A 20,940-nucleotide genomic window follows, 5' to 3' on the forward strand; every position below is an offset into this window, starting at 1 on the left:
CAGTGTTGGGGGAAAGGAACAGGGGAGGGGAGGGGTCAGTGCTGGGGGGAGGGAACAGGGGAGGGGAGGGGAGGGAAGGGGTCAGTGCTGGGGGGAGGGTATCAAGGCCCAGACCAGCTCTGCTCCTGTGGAGGGAACAAAACCTGGTGGGTCAGCAACCTAGCAGGGAACCCATAATACCATTTGTGATCTCATGCCCTTCGTCCTGGCCCCACCAGCCCCAAGGGCCTGGAGTGGGCGTCCCTGCCCACTCCCCCCGGTGCTCCCTGCCTCATGCCCACAGCACAGGTGCTGCAGCTGCACTCTGGGGCTCCTGCCTCGTGCCAGGCCCTGGGGAATGATGATGCTTGGGTCAAAGAGAGATGGTGGTAGCATGAGGGTGTCTGCACCGGCTAGAAGCATGTGCAGGAAGGGCTGGCGTAGCCTGAAGGTCCCAAGCAAGGGCAAGCTGCTCTGCAGTGCTGTTGGAGAAGGGCCTCTGCAGGAGGGCCACCATCTTTCACAGAGGGTGAATCAATGTTGTGGAATTCAGTAAACCGGTTTCACCACCAACCCAATAATCTAAACACTCGATTCTTCCTGAGACGCCACAACTCTGCCCTGTGGCATCTGCAGCAGGAGCTTGGTTTCTGGCTTCCCTGCCAAGTTTTGGTGCCGCCCTCTCCTACGTCCCACCTCACCTCCCCACGGCTCTAATTGTTGGGTGTAAACCTGCTGCAAGGATCAGAGCCTGGCACCCAGAGCCCTGGCCTGATGTGGGCACCAGCAAACAAATGAGATTTCAACAGCCAGCTGGCCCAGAACAACAAACCTTCAACAGATCCCGAGCTCCAGCTCCCACTCCCTAAAGCCAAGCCCCACTGGGCTAGCAGCTGGGAGCACGGCTCTGTGTGCACACAGCCTCAGTCACTGCAGGGCCAAGCCAGGTCTATGGCATAGACAGGTGCCAAGCACCACCATGACAAGAGGTGATTTAAAAGGAGACCCTGGCCAGTGGTTGAGGGTACTAGAGCTGTTGGCATCTTGTGTATTTCAGTTCCAAACAGAGTTGAGAGGGTGCTGCCAGGACGAGGCCAGAGAGATTGACCCTGCCAGCCCAGCAGCACCTGTGCCCAGCAGAACTGAGTAGATCAACTCACAGAAGCCAGTTTGGTTCCTCTCCACCCGTCAAATAACCTGCAGGTGGGAGAGGCAAGTGGTGCTGCACCAGGACTGCTCGTGGGGGCTTGTGTCTGACCTTAAAGAGCAGCATGTCACTGCCAGGCCATTAGAGACAAACCAGAGCCCCACACTGCAGCAGCAACATGGACAATGGAGCAGGCAGCTGCTGTAGGTGGGGCCCAGCATGGGCAGCTAGGGGCCAGGCCATGTGGAGCCCTGTCTGCATCATCCTCAGAAACTGGGCCTATGGTCTGTCCCCACGCTGGGAGCACTGCTCCCCTTCCCAGACTCTCCTGCCTTTTGCTCAACCTCCCTGGTCAGCAGCAATTGGAGCTTTGTCTGCAGCAACCTCCTGGAGTGCAGAGCAAATACCAGCTTCACTGCTGCCATATACTGCCAGCCGGGAGGCCTGTAACTCACCCACTGAGCATCCAAGGACAGCTGCTGGGGTCACCCCCATGGAGGGAGAGAAAGAAGCAGCCACAGGAGCCAGAAGTACCAAATTCAGATTTATTCCAGGAGAGGCTGAGGAGAGCCTTGCCAGGCCTGGACCTTCATATCCAGAGCACCCAGCTTCCCGCCCCACCCCATGGTGCTAGCCAGCCCTTGCCCACCCCTCAGCACCAACCCACAGCCTACCTCCTGGTGAAAGAAGGCTCTGCGAGGCAAGCTTCATACCCAGACGTCGGCTGGGCAGGGGGCGAGGATAGGCCTGAGTGATGGTGCATGCTCTCTGGCAGGAGCTGCTTTCCTTCTCCCCTTCTCTATGGCAGGATACCTACCCAGCTCTTCTCCATCTCTGAAGCAGCACGAGAAGCCCCAGCACAGAGGCCACAGCCCTGGGTGGCATGCAAAGCCCCTGCACCTGTCCCCCGTGGCATGAGCCCTATAATCACTCCTTTTCTCCTGCTGCAGATACTCCAGCAGAGCCAGGTGCCAGGGCAGCTCTAGCCCTGGCAGGAAGTGCTCCCAGCATCCGTGTTTCACATTTCCCAGGCCTCAAGCCCAAGGCCAGGCTACCTGCATGGGCACCCAGCACAGGCACAGCAGGGCAGGTTCACTCTGCCTGCAGCTCTCAGGCTGGACTGCCCACTGGCCCCAGCACTGTGTGAAGGACATGGAGCAAGACTGGCAGGCATGCAGCTTGGACAGCGTAAGGAGATGAAGTTGGGCATTTCCCTAGCAGGGCCAGAGCCCTCACTGGGGTAGGAAGCAGCAGGGGATGGGGGAGGAGGAACAGGAAATCCCACTTGATGCTGGGCTTCTGTTTGCTGGACAGTAAGAATCATGGTGCAAACTCGCCCTGCCAAAAGCAGCTGTTGGAGCACATGCCCCTGCTGCAGAGGCAGAAGTAACACTTGCTCTTGAGACTCCCACAGGGATGGCCCTGCAGTGGTCACAGGTTCATCAGTCTGAGATGGAGAAGCCCCCTTGGCTAACCCAGTCAGTCCATGGTGCAGCCTGGGTACCATCCCAAGAGTTCTTGCCCCTTCCCAGTCCAGGCTGCTGGCTTCCTATTCAGATTTTTGAAGACTCGACTCTCTCGATCCAGGGTGAGTCGGTGTCGGGGTCAGCATCTCTGGGCTCAGCCCGCAGGTACCGCAGCTCCCTTTCCAAAGCCTGGCTGCGCTGGTACATCTCCATGTAGCTTGCCTGGATCTCCCTCTGGTAGCGCAGCACTTTCTCCTTCTCCTCCTGCCAGGTTTTCCGCTCCAGCTCAAAGTTCACAGCCTGCAGCTGGGCCTGGCGCCGCTCACGCAGCAGCTCTGCCCACAGCCACTCCACCTGCCTCTCTGGGGGCTCCCCACTCTCGCTGTGAAGACCCCAACACTTGGAGTCATCAGTTTCACAGCCAGAGAAGTCCTGGCAGACTGGCATGGGAGCATCCCCCAAAGGGAGGGAGGAGCTGGGCTCTGGTGGGGCCTGGAAGGAGTCCCCTAGCTGGGCCAGCTGCGAGTCCTTGGCTTGCACCTCTGCCCGGGCCTCCCGCAGCTGGGTCTTCAAGCTGAAGATCTCACTGAGTTTCTGAGCCATCTCCTCCTGGGAGTCTCGAAGCTGCTGCTTGAGCAGTGAGATCTCAGCTGCCTTCTGACAAACCTGCAGGAGATGCAGAGAAAGGGTGGGGCGGGACAGAGCAAGAAATGAGATGCACAGGAAAAGTTGGGGTGGGGTTTAGAGTTGTTGGGTGCATCTGGATAGGAAACCCCCATTCTATCCCAACTCTGCCAGGCAGGGGCATAGAGCATTAAACCTGCCATGTGGCAGCCATTACCAGACAGCACTCTCAGGATTTCCACAGGCAGGAAATGGAGGCTTTGCAGGGGTGTGAAGAATGAGAAGGGATGGGGCGGGGCGTCACTAGGCTTTTGGCTCTAGAGCCGGGTCCATAGCTGCATTAAGCCATGGATGACAGTGGCTCAACCTCTCTCTGCTTCATCCTGAGAGAAAGTTCCCCCACAAAAACCCCGGAGAACGGTACAGTTGGAGCCTGTGCCCAGGGCTGAGGCTGTGGGTTGGGACTGAGGGGCGCTGGGACAGCTGCTGGGGCAGAAGGGTGGAGGAGAGATGCAGAGCTCTCCTTTACTCACCTCCCACCTGGTCTCTTCTAGTTTGGGGCTGACACGTTCACACTGCTGCTGCCACTGCCTCAGCTCCTCACACTGGCCCTGGTGCAGGCTCAGCTCCTCCTGCAGCCGCTTCTTCTCCTGCTGCGCTTTGTAGAGCTGCAGCTGCAATGCCCGCTGGCTGCGCTGGGCCTGCTGGGTCACCTGCTGCAGCTTGGCGACATACATCTGCTTCAGCTCGTCCAGCGCATCCACCCACAGATGCTGTTTGTCCTCAAAAACCTGCTGGCACAAAGAGAAGTCTGTGCCCAGCTCCTGGGACAAAGTGCCAGGCAGCCCAGCCCCCTCCAGCAGCTCAAGGTCTAGGGTGAAGGATCCCATCACTCCTTACAGCCCCAGGGCCTCAAAGGGAGCAGCCTGGCCCCATGACACTGGAATGGGAAGCAGCAGCTCTAAGAGTCACCCCCCAGCAACACACAGTCCATCTCCAAGCAGGATTCAGCCAGGATGGCACTGGACCATTCTCACACTAGTACGTGCTTCTGAAATGTAGTCCGGGGACCAAATGTCTCCGTTTTCTCAGAGAGCAGATACAGGCTGGGCAGCTGCTCCTATTGGCCACCCCAGCCTCCTCCCACCACCACCTTGGTGCAAGGCGGAAAAGGTTCCTCGTGCATGGAGATTTCCCAGTCCGATCGCTCTGGAGCAAGCCGGATGCTCTGGCACTGGGAGCAGCAGAGCCCAGGCTCCCCATTGCTCAACAGGTCACTGGATTCTGGAGGTGAACGTGCCCTTCCCCAGCCCTGCTCGCACCGGACACAACACGCTGGCACACTACTGCCAGCACAGTGCTCCAGGGAATCAAGGACCACGCACAGACCCCAGCACAGTGAGCTCCACACAACAGCACAGGGGCAATGCATGAGACACTAGCCTCCCTGTTTGGGGGGGCAGAGGGGGCACACGGATGGGGTGAGAAGCGGGCCCAGGGCCCTGCACCCTCAGGCCAGCCCCACTGCACTCACCTGTGTGAAGGGGTCTTCAGTCTCACTAAGGCTCCTCTTCAACTGCCACAGCTCCCCACTCTTCTCGTGCAGCCGGTCCTCTAGCTGCTTCACCACGTCCTCCAGGGAGTAGGTGAACTCGTAGGGGGGTGGGGGCTCCCCACAGCTTTGCAGCCGGCTTAGCGTGGCCATGCTCTTGCAGGACAGAGGCGCTTTCTCCACTGCCAGGGGGTCTCTGGGGCCCCAGGAGGCCCTGTCAAGGGAGCCCCCAATGTGGTTGATGTGGCCCATGGAGGCGCTGAACTGGCCCTGGGCAGGTTTGAAGTGGGGAGGGTAGATGGGGAAGCTCTGGATGGAGTTGTGGTTGGAATTGGAGGCCTCGTCTAAGCTGATGGTGTGCAGCAGGTGGGTGCGCAGGGGGCCATGCTGGGAGGAGGGACCGGTGCTGGTGCTGCTCTGGGACAGGAGGGTGTGCAGGCTCCCGTTGCTCTTTGACAGCTTCTGCCCTTTGGATGAGGCCAGGCCCTGCATGGACACCAGGCCTTTCCCAGCCACTGCCTTGAAGGCCGATGGCCTGATCCGACACTGAAAGACAAGGGAGCCAAGGATCAACCTGGTCTCAGCAGAGCCGCTCAGCAGGGAGAAGAGCTGGGGAACCCCAGTCTGTGTCCCCAGCTGCAGGATGGCTCAGCGCTGCCCCACCCCTTTGCCCTGGACACAGATATGAGGCTTATGTACAAGGACCTCCCAGCTTCTATCTGTCACAGCAGATACATGGGCCCAGCACCACCTGGCCTGCCAAGAGCTAGGGGGCTGTCCGCAAGGGCCCCCTCCTCCCATGCTCTGCGCCAGCCAGCTCCCATTTGGTGGCTGCTCTCCACTCTGGAGGCAGCTGCATTTCAGGGGCGGTTGGTGCGATGCACTTGTGGAAAACATCCCTACAACTAGTCATGTGGATCCCTAGCCACATTGCCTGCCCCAGCCCAGCACCCAGGGGCCTCACCTTGTCAAAGCGGCCCCGCTCCGGCAGCGAGCTCTTGGAGAAGTCTGCCCCCCGGTGGTGCTCACGGGAGTAGCGGTCAGGGGACTGGTTCTCACGGTCGCTCTCGTAGTCCCGAGACGCTCCCGGCGCCTGGTGCTTCCTCTCGGCCCGGGGCTCCTTCCTGGCACCGTGCAGGTAGCTGAAGAGCTCCCGCTGGCTCGGGCCCTTCCGGAGCAGGCCGTCCGGCTGCCGGAACCCCCGCGAGCCCCCCAGCCCCGCCCTCAGCTCCACAGGCGTCAAGTCCTGTTTCTCCACCAGGCTGCCCACGCTGCCCATGCCGCAGCCGCAGCTCCCAGGCGCAGAGGCTAGGGAAGAGTCAAGGAAGCAGTTGCCAGGGTCACAGGTCACATGAGGGACCTGTGCTGTTGCCATGGAGAATTAGACCAGCAGGTGGGACCAGCACTGCCAAAGGAGGGAACAGACAATCAGCAAAGGGGTGTGAGTGGCTGGGGCTACCCTATGTCCACCAGCCCCACCCTGAGGGGGAGAGCCGTGCTCCCTCCCCCCCATCCCCATGGATGCCCAGCCAGCCAGAGGGGAGGCAGAGCGGCCACATCTCCCTGTGTCACGCAGCGCCCACTACTGCTCCCCCCTGACAAGTCCCTGATCACCCCAGCATTTACAGCAGGGCCCCAAAGAATCATCCAGGGTCCCCATGCAGGAGGGGAGTCAGTCTCCATGTGACCATAATCCTAGCCCCACCCCGCCCCCTGCTTACAAGCAGCCTCTGGCAGAAGTGGGTCTGTACTGAGCCAGCTGCTCCCTTCAGGCCTATAAACTGAGGACGCAGGTGCCTTCTTTCAACTTCTGGAGCTGGGAACCCCAACAGGAGCCAGCCGGACACCAGCATGTTCCCCAGAGATAAAACCACTCTACCACTCACCTGCTCCCCCCAGGCAGCCAGAGCCAAGCCCCGGGGAGCAGCACACCGGGAGGATCCGGCTGGAAGTCGATCTGCCCTGCCACCCAGCCAAGGCTGAACTGCTCGCTCCTATCTGACGTGGTGGTTCCCACACCCAGCTCCTCCTCCCGCCTGGGGGGCTGGGGAGGGAAACCAAAACAAGCACATGCCACCCAGCCAGGCAGGCAAGCTCCAGAGCTCCTGTCACCTGCCTGGGCTCTGTCCCCAGGCTGATTCCTGGACAATTGGTCCACACGGGGCTGTGGCTGCCCTCTCCGAGCTCAGACGGGACCCTGGGCCAGCAGCATGACCTTTCATGCGCGCACGCACCCAGCAGCCAATGGTGCTTCCAGGAGCCTTTGCAGACCCAGGCCACAGCACTGAGTTGGGGTGGGGCTCCTCAGACCAGCTCAGGGGAGAGCAGTCAAGAGGGGTGCGGGGGATCCAGCCCAGCTGAGCAGACAACACCCCTCCATGGCTGTTCTGAGGCCTGGGACCAGCAAACTGGGGTCTCAGTAGCACAAAATCCAGCATCCAGCTTAGCTCCCTGTTGGCAGCTACAGCAGAGGGGCCAAGGGCTGGCTGGGCTACAGAGGCTGCTACCCCCTGGCTCCCAAGGAGCGGGGCAGTGTTCCTCTCTGAGCTGTGCCTGCTGTGGGCATGACTGGCTCCCCCAGCGTTGTTAGGCCAGCACCTCACCTCCCCGTTAGTGCAGCAGCTTTCCCTGCAGAGGAAGGACCAGAACCCAGCTCAGGAGCTGGGGCTGGGGGAAAGAAGCCCAGCACCTTTCACCCTTGAAGTGCGAGTGCAAGGTACCAGGGGAATCCCCCACAGGGGAAACATGGCCCTTTGCTGGAGGCTGGGCCACTGATCATGCCGAGTGCTTTCCTAACGACAGCACAATGCCAAAGCCCACAGGTGGCAGATGCAAGTGCCCCCAGAGCAGCAGGGCACTGCTGCGGCTAGGATGGAAAGTCTGGCAGGGGAGAAGCTCCGCACATGAGCCAGAAACTCTTTTTCCATTCAGTCCTGATCCTGCCCCCACTGCACTTAATGGACAAACTCTTGCCAAGTCCCATGGGCTCAGAACAGGGTTCCTATCCCACCTCGACCTTCTGGGCCTGACCAGCTGCACCAAGAGGAGCAAGGCAAATGGCAGCCCAGGCCTCCATGTACCCAAGGCCCCATGGCCTGCACTCCCTGCGATCCTCCCCATGCCCCCGCACTCCATCCTCTCGAGGATGGACACAGGGGCTAGGCGTCCAGCTCCTCCGGACAGTCCTGCCCCAGCCCCGAGGAGGGGAAGGGCTAAGATACTCCATTTCAGGCAGCGAACAAAAGCAGATACTGTGGCATGGGGGCTGTGGGGCACAGGCCAGATGGCACGAGCAGGGGAGGCAGGAACAGGAAGGACGTGAGGCAGGAAGTGGCAGTTTCCTGAGCAGGTTCTGGGCTGCACACTCTGGGCCCTGCTGGGCCTGGGAGGAAGCCCAGGAGGAAACAGACAATGCTGCTAGCAACTGACAAGCCCCTCACCCTTCCCCTGAGGCGCAGCAGGCAGGAACAGCCCTTACCTCCCCAGTGCTACCCAGCCCAGGGCAGTGGTCAGGCCTCCCCCTCAGTACATAGGGCTACCGACCCCAGCATCACCCCCAACTTGGTCCACTCCCCAGGCTGGCTCCACCCCCGAGGGAGCAGCTGCCTGTTCCCCTCTCAGTGCCCTGCCCCTCAACCCTGGGCAGCAGCGGTGCAGCGAGACCAGCCAGTTCTAGGGCCTGGTGCCGCACCAGAAGGGAACACAGGTAACCCAGCCCAACCTAAGAACCGGCATGATGCCCACAAGTGCCCAGCTGGGAGAGCTCCTCGCTCTGGGCAGCATTTCCACCTGCCCAGACTGCAGAACTCAGCCCAATGCCCCCGAAGGCCATTGCCCACTCACTGCAGGCTCATGCTTTGCCTTGGGCACCCAAATCAGCAGTGGCATCTCCACTGGCAAAGGCAGTCTCCAGGGGCTTGCCTCCAACACCCTCCCCTTGCCAAAGACTGCAGAGCCAGCGGGGGCACAGTTCACTAGAGGCCCCATTTTACAGACGGGGAAAGTGGGGCAAAGCAGTTAAATGACTTGCCCAGCAAAGACCAACCAGCCTTGGAATAACGTCATGACAGCCAAAAATGAACAGGCTAAGCTGGGAGCGAAGGCTCCCACGGGAACAGCACAGCTGCAGGCTGCCCATGTGCCAGAACTGCCTGGGCCGGGAAAGCACAGACTGTGCCATGAGTCTCACCCCCTGGTTCTCCAACACTCAGCCCTGGATACCCGAGCATCCGGGGGCAGGGATCTTCCCTTCAGAGCCCCAGTGAGACCAGGACACCCAAGTGTGGGGGCGAGGAGATGAAGCTGTCCAAGGCCCACAGCTGGGAACCTGTTACAAGTCTCTGCACCACTGAAGCTTGGGAGACAAGAGGAGGGATCTCAGCCTGCTCCAAGCCCAGCACTGCCAGGGCCCGACAGATCCCTGCTGGGGGCCCTGGGTCAGGAGCTGCAGCTCAGGTGTAACGCCCCAGCTCTCTGCACCAGGCACTGTGTAAACAAACAACTCCCCTTTAATCACTGCCACGCACAAACCTGTCTGACAGCTCCTGCCCTGCAAGGTCATCTCCCGCCTAGGGAACCCAGGATCTGCTCCCACGAGCCGCCTACATACAGCTTTCAACCTGGGGAGGAAAGACCCACGCTCCTCAGGGGAGCTGGGCCACCCTGGATGCCGCTGGGAGCTCAGAGGGGTCTGCAAGGGTTCTCGCTCCTCAGAGACTGGGCAGGGCTCCCTGCACCTCAAGCACCAGATTCTCCAGCAGCAGACCCCACATCCTGAGAAAGCTGCTGAGACCAGACCCCACAGCCAATTCCCCCTATGAACCACACAAGCACCCCAAGAAGAGGTAGACTGCCTCTGTGGGCGAGGAATGGTCTGCGGAGCAGCTCAGCTTGCAGGAACTCCTGGGCCCGATCTCCTCCCTGTACCCGAGATGCCACTGAGACCTGTGCCCAGTGGGCATCTCCCTGTGAGGGCACTGCTCTGGGAGACCAAGGCAAGTGGTACCCAGGTGCCAGCCCACTGCCTCCTCCCCTTCTTAGAAGGGGCTTTTTGGCTGCCTGAGGGGCACATGGCAGGGGCAGGCACCATGCAGTTCCAGGCCTCTCAGCCCACTGGCCCCTTGCTCCCTCCTGCAGCAGCCTCTCTCAGTGAGCCATGTCAGTGGGGTGGCCCACCCCAGAACAACCCTGTACACACCTCCATGGAGGGGATGGGCCCTGAGCTGGATTTCCAGGTATGCTGCACTGGAAAGTAACTCTCAGCCCCAGCCGGGACACAGCTGCCCTCCTTGGGCCCTAGGGTAACCCCACACACTTTCACACAGGAATAACACACTTCAGACTGAACACAGGGCACAAAGTTTTTACAGGGAGGGGAATTAGCCATTGATGCAACTTGCAGGGTTAATTCTCCAGTCATTGGAGGCTCTAAATCAAAACTGAGTGTCTTTTTGTAGGTTTCAGAGGAACAGCCGTGTTAGTCTGTATTCGCAAAAAGAAAAGGAGTACTTGTGGCACCTTAGAGACTAACCAATTTATTTGAGCATGAGCTTTCGTGAGCAGCTCACGAAAGCTCATGCTCAAATAAATTGGTTAGTCTCTAAGGTGCCACAAGTACTCCTTTTCTTTTTGTCTTTTTGTAAAAGCCCAACTCTAGCTCAGCCAGCTCTGGGCTGGCCGCAGGAACCACGAGAAGTTGCATCGTCTGTGCTCCACAGAGGTTCCGCCTGCATGGTCAGAATGATCCCTCTGGCCTTAAACTCTACGAATCCCCCCCCGTCAGGCACTCTCCCTTCTACAGCTCCATGCGCTCCCAGAGCTGAGCCAGCAGTACGGAGCTACCCTCCGGGGGACTCAGCTGAGCCCCGAACCCCGGAGGGGAGGCAGAGGTCAGGCTCTGTCCCTCACACACCCCACCTTGTGATGCCTTAGGACAGACAGCTGTAACCACAGCACCTGGGGCTGTGAGGAGCCCCCGGCTCCATGGGGCAGCCGGCCCAGAGGCAGCCCCCTTTTGCCAGGGGACGGACCAGCACTGCATCCCGTTCCTTCATGGCTTCGCTCAATCCTGCAGCACAGAGAACCTCTGAGCCGGCTTTGTCCAGCCAGCTTCTTGTGATTTTGGCTACGGATACAATGATCCCAAGTGGTCAGGTGCCATTTGACATCACCCCCAACGTCACTCTGGGGCAGTGGGATCAGCACCTACTGCGAAGGGAGAACATCCCGTACTGTCCTGAAGCACCTGGCTGTTCCTGGCAGGTGAGCTGCACTGGTCCTGCTTATCACTTCAGAGATCACAGGCTCAGGAGGCCTGGCTAACTCCCAGCCCCCGCTGCAGACACAGACAGGGAGCAGCCTGAAGGTATCCATGACACACGGACCTGAGGAACAGTCTCACCTGCTCCTGGGAACAGGGAATGCTCAGTGAGTGACTCCCCAGCCCCTTCCTTGGGTGGCAGCGGGTTAGTGAGGTTTATCCATTGCACAAAACACTGCATAGCCATCAGAGCCCTGCCCTGGCAGCCACAAAGCAAGGATATCCACTCCCTCCAGGTGCCAATGGGACACACCCCAGCCCCTCTGGAGTCCACAGAGTCTTGCCAGGACCTGGGCCTGTATCCCGATTGGTCTGGAAGTTCCTTTCAAATCAGCGTCTGGGACCTGCCGGGCTCCAATCCCACTGGGCTGGAAGGGCCCTTCCGGACTGGGCAGGTCCGTGCAGTGGGTGCACACGCATTCCGCAAAGCAAGCCTGGGGAAGGGCTCGTGCACGTGCAACGCAGCAGAGCTTGCGGGCTTGATTCAATGGGAGCTTGGCCACAACTTCATCAGGAGCAGGCAGGGCCCTGGTACCCTGCCCTAGCTTTGGAGAGGCAGGCATCAGCAGAGCCTGTCTCTTCAGTAACAAAAGGGACAGGCACCGGGACTGCAGGAGAGACCCTGGGTGGAACTAAACCACAGACACCTCCCCAGGGTCATGGCCACAGCACGACTCATGGAGGGGCATTGAAGCTGGGGCTGCATTCCAAGGGAAGGGGCACATCCACCCACCAGTGCTGTGCTTGAGGGGCAGGGACAAACAGGGACCAGCCATGTGATGACACAAGCTGCCCTGGAGCAGCATGGGAGTGGGGTGGGAACCATTGAGGCAGGGTGAGAGAGCAGCCCCATCCCACGGCCACACAGCTGGAACACTTCAGCCCAGTGGCATCTGCAGAGGGAACATTCGAGCTGGGAAGATGCTGCCGAGGCCAGTACAACATAGCCTGGGACTTAGAGCTGACCAGCACAGAGCCCAGACCAGGGCCCAATCAGTGGCTGTACCCACAGGGGCAGGCTCTGCAATGCACGCTTAAGATGGAGTTTTTAAAAGTAGATTCAGCTTTCAGGCCTTAGGGGACTAGACTGACACCCCGTCCCGCAGCTCTTCACGCAGGCCACCAAGCCTGCAGTCTGGGCTGCACTCATGCCAGCAACCTGGAAGGAAATGGCCCAATCCCCTGAGTCCTGCAGACCCCAGTGAGCTGGGCTTTGTTGGCTCCTGAAGACTGGCTTTGCCAGGCTTCCTCCCCATGCCCTGGAACCACAATGAACAGCAAGAATCCAGCAGCCCCAGGGAGTCTGTCCCAGGCAGGGTGGCTGGGGGTTATTCTCCAAAACCTGACAGGAATCTTAGCACTGGCTGGAAACACTAGACCAGTGGTTCTCAAACTGTGAGTTGCAACCCAGTTTTAATGGGGTTGCCAGGGCTGGCTTAGACTTACTTGGGCCTGGGACAGAAGCCAAAGCCCGAGCCCCACCACCCAGGGCCATAGCCCAAGAGCTTCAGCACTGGGCGGCAAGACTCAGATTACAGGCCCCCTGCCTGAGACTGAAGCCCTTGGGCTTCTCCTTTGGCTTCCCAGCAGCGGGATTCAGGCAGGCTCAGGCTTCAGTCCCCCCTCCTGGGTCATGAAGTAATTTTTGTTGTCAGAAGGGGGTCTCAGTGCAATGAAGTTTGAGAACCCCCTGCTCTAGACAGTTGCTGCTCCATCCCCCTGCCCTGGGCAAGCTCCCTGGGAGCCACGAGCTATTTACCAGCCCCAGGTGCCGGGCGGCGACAGGATGCTCAGCACGGGGCCGTCCATTCCTTCTGACTCCAACTGGAAGGACTAGGAACCGGCAACATCATCAACCCCAAGGGAAGATGGGCACTTCCATGGGCAGCCACAAGATGCCTGTGGCAAGCAGAGGCAGTAGCTCCAGACCAGGAAAATGGCAGGCGTCTCCTGGTTTCTTCAGCCAGACCTTGTGGGTTGTGAAATCCCCAGGGCAGGTGAACAGCACCACTTGGGACCCCCACCTAAGCACCCCAGCTACTATCCCACACGGAGTCCCAGAGCACAGCACAGCCTAGGAACTGTTCAAGCACCGGACAAGGCATTCAGCCACCCATACCCATCCCACACGGCCCAGAGATGACTCCTGCCACTACCCTGCATCCCCCGCTTGCCAAAGCCTTGCTGTCAAGACTCCATATGCAACAGAGACGCACTAGCAGGTTCTGTAACCTGAGTCCCACAGACACACCACTTCTCAACGGTGACGGGGAGACAACACCTGCGTTCCCCATCAGCCTGATCACCCTAGCTCTAAAATGACCAGCAGCGCTCAGAACGAGGGACATATCTGCGGGGACAGGTGGGGGATCTTCAAGCGTAAAATCCCAGTAAAACCCAACACATGCTGTATAAGCCAAGAGTCCAAGTCAGCAAACCCTCACTGCCCAACACCATAAACCCTGAGCATCCCGCGTAAGGCGCCTGGTGTGAAGACCCCATGCAAAGAGGCAGGAAGGGCTGGTGTTCTTCCCTGGTTCCCCCGCACCACAGAACAGCTGCAGGAGGCCTGGGGATTTCTGTGAAGCAATCCAGGCTGAAATATGGACACATTCTTGCTGAAGGGGGGTCACCTTTAGCTCCAGACCCACACTCCTGTCTGAACACTGTTCATGTCCTATTGCCGCAAGTAACAGCTCAGAACACAAGGACTGGAGGAGGAGGAGACATTCCTGTTGTGTTGTCTCTGTGTGTTTGACAGCACCTGGTACAGTCTGTTCCCCTGTCTCCCCTGGGCAGTTGTTTTTCCCCCATTTGCAGGGTCTTTCACATGGCCGCAGAGGAAAGAACCTGTTTTGAAAATCTAAGTCTTAAACTCGGCAGTCACAGAGCTGCGGCCCCAGAGACCCTGAGCTGAAGAGGGCAGCACCGGGCCCGCCTGGGGGCCGCCGCAGCCCGGGGCTCTGGGCATGCGGAGGAACCCGGAGCCAGGCGGGGCCCGGGGGGCCGCAGGTCCGGAATTCTGACTCAGAGCTCAAGCCCGGAGCAGCCTTTTAACGGGGGTGGGTCCCTCCAGCCGGAGCAGACAGGCTGGGTAGGAGCAGGGCGGCTGCCGAGCAGGAGCGCCCTCCGGTCCGGTGTCCCGGCACTAGCCATAGTGACGGAGAAACGCCGCTTCTCGGCTCCCCGTCCTGGGGCAGCCCAGCTCCCCGGCTGCAGGCCGGAGCACAGCGCTTCCCCCGGGATTCCCGCAGGCTGCGGGGACCAGATTTCCCGCTCGGGAGCCCAGCAACGCGTGGCCGAACCAGATCGGCCCGGAGACCCCCAGCGCCGGGGTAAGCGAGGCAGAGACCCCTGCCTTCGAGCCGCTCCGCAGCCCGGGCCCGGCCCGGCCCGCCCCGCCTGCCCCGGCCGGGCTCCCCCCGCCGCCCGGCAGCTGTTCCAGCCCCGCGCCGGCTCCTCTCCCGGGCCGACCCAACTGCTCAGCCTCCCACCCTGCTCGGCCCCGGCCCCGGCCTGGCCGGCCCGGAGCTGGCGGGGCAGGGGGGTTCAGCGCACCCCGAACAAAGCCAGTTTCCTGCCGGGCCGGGCGCCGCGGACCGGGCCCGAGGCTCGGCGGGACACGTGCCCGGCGAGCGCCCCGGGACTCACCATGCTCGCGGCGCGGGCTCGGCGCTGCGGCTGCAGCTCAGCCGGGGCAGAGGCAAAACCCGGCCTGGACGCGGCTCCCGCCCGCAGCCGCATCGCGGCCGCTCTGGGAACCCAACCCGGGGCGGCAAAGCCCGGCCTGGATCGCAGCCCGGGGGCGGGGCCCTGCACTGCCCGCCCCGCCCCTCGGGGCCGCTGCCCGCCGCGGTTTGCAAAGGGGCCGGCACGTGCGAGGGGGGCTGGCCCGGTAGCTGGACCCCTCCGCAGGGAAGTAGCCGCTGGCTCCTACAGCCGCGTAGCCCCGCGGGCAGATTAAGCAATTGCTTAGAGCCCCAGCAGCTCAGGGGGCCCCTATTCGCTTTTTATTGGGGGGGGCAATCCTGTTTAGTGCCCCTCCCCGTTAGCACCGCCTCTGCCCGCAGGTACCTCCGGGCAGGCACATGGAGGCTCCGATCCACAGAGCCCTGCGCAGCCCCTACTGCCCAACCTTGCAATGTATGCCAGGTAACTTTTAACTACCTCAGCCACTGGAAAGCCTCGCCTAACCCGTCCTTGCCAGGGTCTGCAGCGAGCTGCCTGCCCCAGAGCACCCACTCCCTCTTTCCAGCCGCTCCCGCACACCCAGGGTAGCTAGGAATACGCTAACGCTGGGCAGCACCGCTCTGCTACCTAGCCGATTGCTGCTGTTGGTGCAAAGGTGCTGGGGGTCTCGACTGGGAGCAGAGGCAGCCCACCGGATACTGTCCGCATCCACATGTGCTCCACGCTATGAGCCCCTGCCCTGTATGTCAGGGCCTCAGGAGCAAAACAAGTATTCAGTCTTAGTGCCCCTTTGGCCTCTCTGCCAGCCCCGTGCTCACACCCTGCACCAGAACGCTGGGCTCTGTCATGGGGGGGCCTCTGGAAGGGTGGTGTGATTCCAGCTGGCTGATGGGGCCTGTTTTGATTATTGCCCTTTACAGCTGTCTAGGTCCCCATTTCACAAACAGCACCAGGACTCAAGACAACCTAAAGACTAGGGCTCCAGCTGGACCAGGCTAGGGAGTCCCGGAACAGGTCACCCAGAACCCCCCATTACAAACGTCTGATCCATCCCTCCATGCCACTACTATTCCCAGAAAGATGGTATGTACAGGGGGTTCTGTTCCCAACTCTGCTTCACTGTGGTGGTGCAAATCTCATCCCCTCCCTGTGCCTCAGTTTCCCCCTTTGCACAAAGGAGATAACAACCCTTCCCTCCAGGGGAGGGGGCGGTGATTACGAAGCTTTACGAATAGACATCCCCGATGTGCTTGGAGCCCTTGGCTGGCAGGAGGGAGAGATGGGTAGAGGGCAAGTACTATTACTAGAGGAATTAGACAGATCTGCTCCCTTGCCCTCCGGGCACTGGAATTTCGGCCATGATCAAGCCCTGTCCCCACAGAAGGTTGCAAGGGTACAGGCAGAGCTAGGCAGAGACACACGTACTGTAGGCTGCTTCAAGCCATGCCTCCAACTGTTTACAGGGGCAGCATCACCACATCCACTCGTGGGCAGTGTGTGTCCTTGCACATCTGTGTCCTTTATTACAGCCATAGCAGCAGGGAGCCTGTGTCCCTAAGGGTCAGTTTGTTCCAAGGTGAAATGATGCTTGGCCTCACAGCCCACTCCCTACAGGAGAAAATCTGCAGCTTAAAAGGGGAAGGGAGCTCACAAGCAGGAAACTATGATCTGTTTCAGTAATCAGCAGGTGCCCTGTCCCACAGTTAGGACACCCAAGGAGCATACAGCACTGTGGGGAGAGCCTGGCTCGCCTTGCTGCAATAGGAGCCACCTGCATGTGTGCTTGGCCCTGGTGGAGCATGGTGACAGGCCCTGGCTCTCCGCAGAAGGTGTACGTGAGGAGTTCAGTGCTGCCAAACTTGTTTGCTGCACAGCCCTGGGGCTTGGCACTGGACATGTATCATTGGGATTTGTATTGTGAAACCCATTGAAGTTGATGACAGGAAACAGAACTGGCCAGGGATGAAACATCTGATTGTATGAAGCATCCAGAATTTCCAGCCATGCACAGTTCAGAGCCTGGAAGCACACCTAGCATTCCTGTTCACGCATTACCGAGCTGCAGTGATATGGTCTCAGTGGTAATGGAACTGCAGGGGCTCCCTCCTTTGCCCCGTTTATAAAGACCATGTTGTCAGCACCAGACTAAGTGGCACCTCTCTCACTTCTCCATGGAAGTCTTGATTGTTGAGAACACGTGGGCGAGATCAATGACAGCCCTTTAATCAGCAGCAGTAATTTTAGAATGTGGCCTTGCCTGAGAGGAGGTTGCATGCAGAGCCCTGATTGTGCTGGACGGGGGTGGGGTAGGAGCAGAGCAGCATAAGGGTTTTTGCTAAACATTCTTCAGCATGCAGCCAGCATGGCTCTGGGCTCACTGGGTTTCACCAGCTCAAAGGGGAGGGCAGCTGAGGTGTTTCAAAGGGAATCCCAGGAAGCCTCTACTGCTTCCACTGTCAGTTACACAGAGCACAGCACAGAGATGAGCTCTCTCCTTGCGGCACCTGCCTGCTTTAGTCATGAGACATGATACAATCAATACCTCTGAATCAGACCTACTCCCTCCTAGCCCATGCTTGGTTTTGCTACTTTGTGTCCCCTCCCCAGCTGCCACCATTCAGGGAGTCAGGATTCTGGGGCATGATGATGGTTGCAGCAGAGACAAGGATGCAAGCACCAGCCGAGCTCATTCTGAAACAGGGACTCAAGCAAAGCACCAGCACCTTCACCTTCTAACTCAGTAATTACATGCACTATGCAACACATGCATGCCTCCAGGCAGAGACCATGGCTACTGGTTCTGAGAAGCTCACCATTTTGAAGCCAAGAGCCTGATTTACTGGGGCCTGACTTGGTTTTTAAACCGTTGGGGTTGCTAATGCTCAATTAGGCACCAGGGAGGGGCACATCAACATTGCCCTGCAGCAAGGGGCAAAATGAAGGCCTGAGCTTCTCTGAGGAATACTGCAGTCCCATAGGCTCTGAACTGCCCTGCCACCAAGGTCCACAGCATCTCCTCTTCCACAGTGCAGGAAGCATCTGGGGCTGCAAGAGCCAGAGGAGGGAGGGATGGATCTGGGGTGGAAGGAGGTCTGGCCAAAGTGTGCTTGCATCCTGCTGATTCTGCAGCCCTGAAATGGCCTGTAAGCCTCTTAACACACACTCACTTGCAACCGTGTGCATATACAATTTGCCTCAGCAACTCCCCATCTCTTTTAAAATCTCAGTAAAATGCGTCTTCACTCCTCCCCCCCCCCATCTTGGCTCTCTGTGTGACTACAGTTTTCTGGGGTGGATGCCATAACATGTTGAGAGACCCAGTTTGCACAAGACCCTTTACACAATTTAAACCTGCACTAGGTAGTGCTCACAGACACACGCACTCCCACACCCCTGTGCTGATTACACCTTGCGCAGACATCTGAGTAGCACAGCAGTTTGTCTGGAAAGCAGGGCAGTCTGTCCAATGCATCTTCTGGCCCAAAGGCCACCTCTTCCCCTCCCTGCCTTCATCAGTGGGTTATCTATTTCAATTGTGATCCCTTGGGACATGGATCTGCCTCCTTATGTGACATGCAGCCCCAGTTTTGGGTGTTGTAGGATCAATAATAGTAAAGTCTCAGAGTAGGTTAAATTCCCCTGGCAGCACAGTCTGGAGCTCCATGTGTGCACACAGAACGGGCATTAGTCATTCGCTCACTTGGTATCCCTCAGCTTCCCGGGCCAGGATGGATGGGTATGTACTGGAGCAAGTGGTAATGCCGTCAGCCCCACTGCCCCAGCCTGGGCAGGTTTTGGGGGCCCAGGCAGAAAGAGCTAGTTGTACTTGGGACCCTGCTGCTACAGGTCCTTTAGGTCTCCCCTCTTGGAGGTTATTGAAGACGGTCTGGCTGGGACAGCGTAAGAGTGGCTGAGGTGGAGCAGTGAGATGGCTTTCACTACGACCTTGTAGTCCATGCTGAGGAGCGAAACTGGGTGCCACTTCCTTAGCTCAGAGTTTCCCCTTCTTCGGCAGCAGGGTGAGCACAGCTTGCCTGCGCGACAGGGAGGCACCCTGCTCCCTAAGGACTCAGCCCAGGTGGTGGCAGGGCCAGGCTGAGGGCGGACCAGAATATGCGGTAGAACTGCATCATCTGCGGTCAGCCCATCTCCCAGCTGCCAGGACTTGACCTGGCTGGTCCCTGAAGCTCTTACAGCAGATTTCATTGGCACCTCAGCTCCCCCTGGGGGAAACCTGAGTAGTGCAATAGCCAGTGATTTGCTAAGGAATGCTGCAAACTTACCCCTGCCCTACTGCAGCCAAGTGGGAGTTTTCCCCAGGCAATGGGGAGCTGCATGGGCCTGTCTCCCTGCCCCTGGCTCAGTCCATCCCTTCCTTCTTCTGTCCAGGGCTGGGCTGAGGCATAAGAGCCCTTAATGCTAGGGTTCAATCAGCAGAGGATTCTGCCTGCACCCCATGGAACGAGCCTCCCAAATACCCTGGGAGAACCTGTTTCAATACAGAACACCTCTAACTGCACCCCCTAAGTTGTCACCTACCACCCCACATGGGGTATCAAATAACTACAACCCATCCTCGATGGGGACCCCAGCCCAAAAGAAACCTTTCCCAAACCCCCTTTTCTGTCCTTCAAACAACTTCCCAAGCTCATCATCAGAAGCAAGCTGCCTACAGACCAGCACACCCCAAAACAGCACCAAACCCTTCCAGGCAAGAGATGCAAAACCTGCAGACAAGTCTCCAACGCTACAATGAGCAGCCCCCCACAACACAGCACTCAAGATCCATGGGTCCTACACATGCCTATCGCGACATGTGGCCTACCTCAGCCAGTGCCCTGCATGTCCCAGTAGCAAGTATGAGGGTGCAAGTAGAGGACCACCGCGCTGCTGCGTCCCTCACACCGGGAATGATAAATGACAAACGCCCTCCTGAGGCCGCAGCCGGGTGGGAGCAGGAGTCTGTGCCCGGGGGGGGCGGGCGGCTGTTCCCACCGCGCCCCGGTGCCAGGCCGGTCCCTGCGGCCCAGGTCTCGGACATCGCCCCCCCTCCCGGCCCCGCCCCCGCCGCCCCGGGCCCCGCCCCCGCCGGCTCTGCCCCGCCCCGGGCCCCGCCCCCGCCGGCTCTGCCCCGCCCCGGGCCCCGCCCCGCCCTAGTCAGCGAGGGGGTGGGCCCAGCTGCCCCGGACGGGTGGCGGGGGGGGCTAGTCAGCGAGGCCCTCGGGCCCCCCCGCCCGGACCCCGCCCCTCACCAGCTCTCTCCGCCATTCGCCGGCTCTGCCCCGCCCCCCTCGGCAGGCCTCGCGCAGGCTCAAGAGGTCCGTGGGCGGGGCCAATGGCCCGATTTGGCCCCGCCTCCTGGAAGACTCCGGCCCCAGGATCTTCCAGCCTGCGTAGGCCCCGCCTCCCGCGGCTCTGTGACGTTAGCAGGGGGCGTGTCGGTGCCACGTGGGCGGGCCGGGGAGCCCCCATGGAGGCGGAGCACGGAGCCCAGAGCCCCCGCCCGGGGTAAAGAGCCCCCGCCCTGCCCCTCCAGGACAGCTTGGCCCGCCCCCTCGCTGACTAGCCCCCCCCCCCTCCAGGGCAGCTTGGCCCGCCCCCTCGCTGACTAGCCCCCCCCGCCCCTCCAGGGCAGCTTGGCCCGCCCCCTCGCTGACTAGCCCCCCCCACACCCCTCCAGGGCAGCTTGGCCCGCCCCCTCGCTGACTAGCCCCCCCCCCCCGCCCCTCCAGGGCAGCTTGGCCCGCCCCCTCGCTGACTAGCCCCCCCCCGCCCCTCCAGGGCAGCTTGGCCCGCCCCCTCGCTGACTAGCCCCCCCCCGCCCCTCCAGGGCAGCTTGGCCCGCCCCCTCGCTGACTAGCCCCCCCCCGCCCCTCCAGGGCAGCTTGGCCCGCCCCCTCGCTGACTAGCCCCCCCCCCGCCCCTCCAGGGCAGCTTGGCCCGCCCCCTCGCTGACTAGCCCCCCCCCGCCCCTCCAGGGCAGCTTGGCCCGCCCCCTCGCTGACTAGCCCCCCCCCGCCCCTCCAGGGCAGCTTGGCCCGCCCCCTCGCTGACTAGCCCCCCCCCGCCCCTCCAGGGCAGCTTGGCCCGCCCCCTCGCTGACTAGCCCCCCCCACACCCCTCCAGGGCAGCTTGGCCCGCCCCCTCGCTGACTAGCCCCACT

The 20,940-nt window shown here is 60.4% G+C and overlaps 1 protein-coding gene across 5 annotated transcripts; it reads right to left on the minus strand.

The window, feature by feature from the left end:
• Positions 1-1,657: 1,657 nt before the first annotated feature.
• On the minus strand, positions 1,658-19,794 carry N4BP3 (NEDD4 binding protein 3). Of its 5 annotated transcripts, XM_048862407.2 has the most exons (6): positions 14,739-14,875; positions 13,721-13,937; positions 5,733-6,173; positions 4,751-5,314; positions 3,750-4,007; positions 1,658-3,258 (listed from the first exon to the last, which is right to left on the minus strand). In XM_048862407.2, exons 3-6 carry the CDS (start codon positions 6,141-6,143, stop codon positions 2,680-2,682), a joined length of 1,812 nt encoding a protein of 603 aa, XP_048718364.2. In that variant the 5' UTR covers positions 6,144-6,173; positions 13,721-13,937; positions 14,739-14,875; the 3' UTR covers positions 1,658-2,679. The 5 variants fall into 5 exon arrangements, with proteins under 5 accessions (XP_048718364.2, XP_048718365.2, XP_048718363.2 ...); XM_048862408.2 differs by lacking the exons at positions 13,721-13,937; positions 14,739-14,875 and adding an exon at positions 19,603-19,794; XM_048862406.2 differs by lacking the exon at positions 13,721-13,937 and having other exon boundaries at positions 14,739-14,882.
• Between the last annotated feature and the right edge of the window lie 1,146 nt (positions 19,795-20,940).

The sequence above is a fragment of the Caretta caretta genome, chromosome 8 (genome assembly GCF_965140235.1).
Source record: "Caretta caretta isolate rCarCar2 chromosome 8, rCarCar1.hap1, whole genome shotgun sequence".
Taxonomy (NCBI): Eukaryota; Metazoa; Chordata; order Testudines; family Cheloniidae; genus Caretta; species Caretta caretta.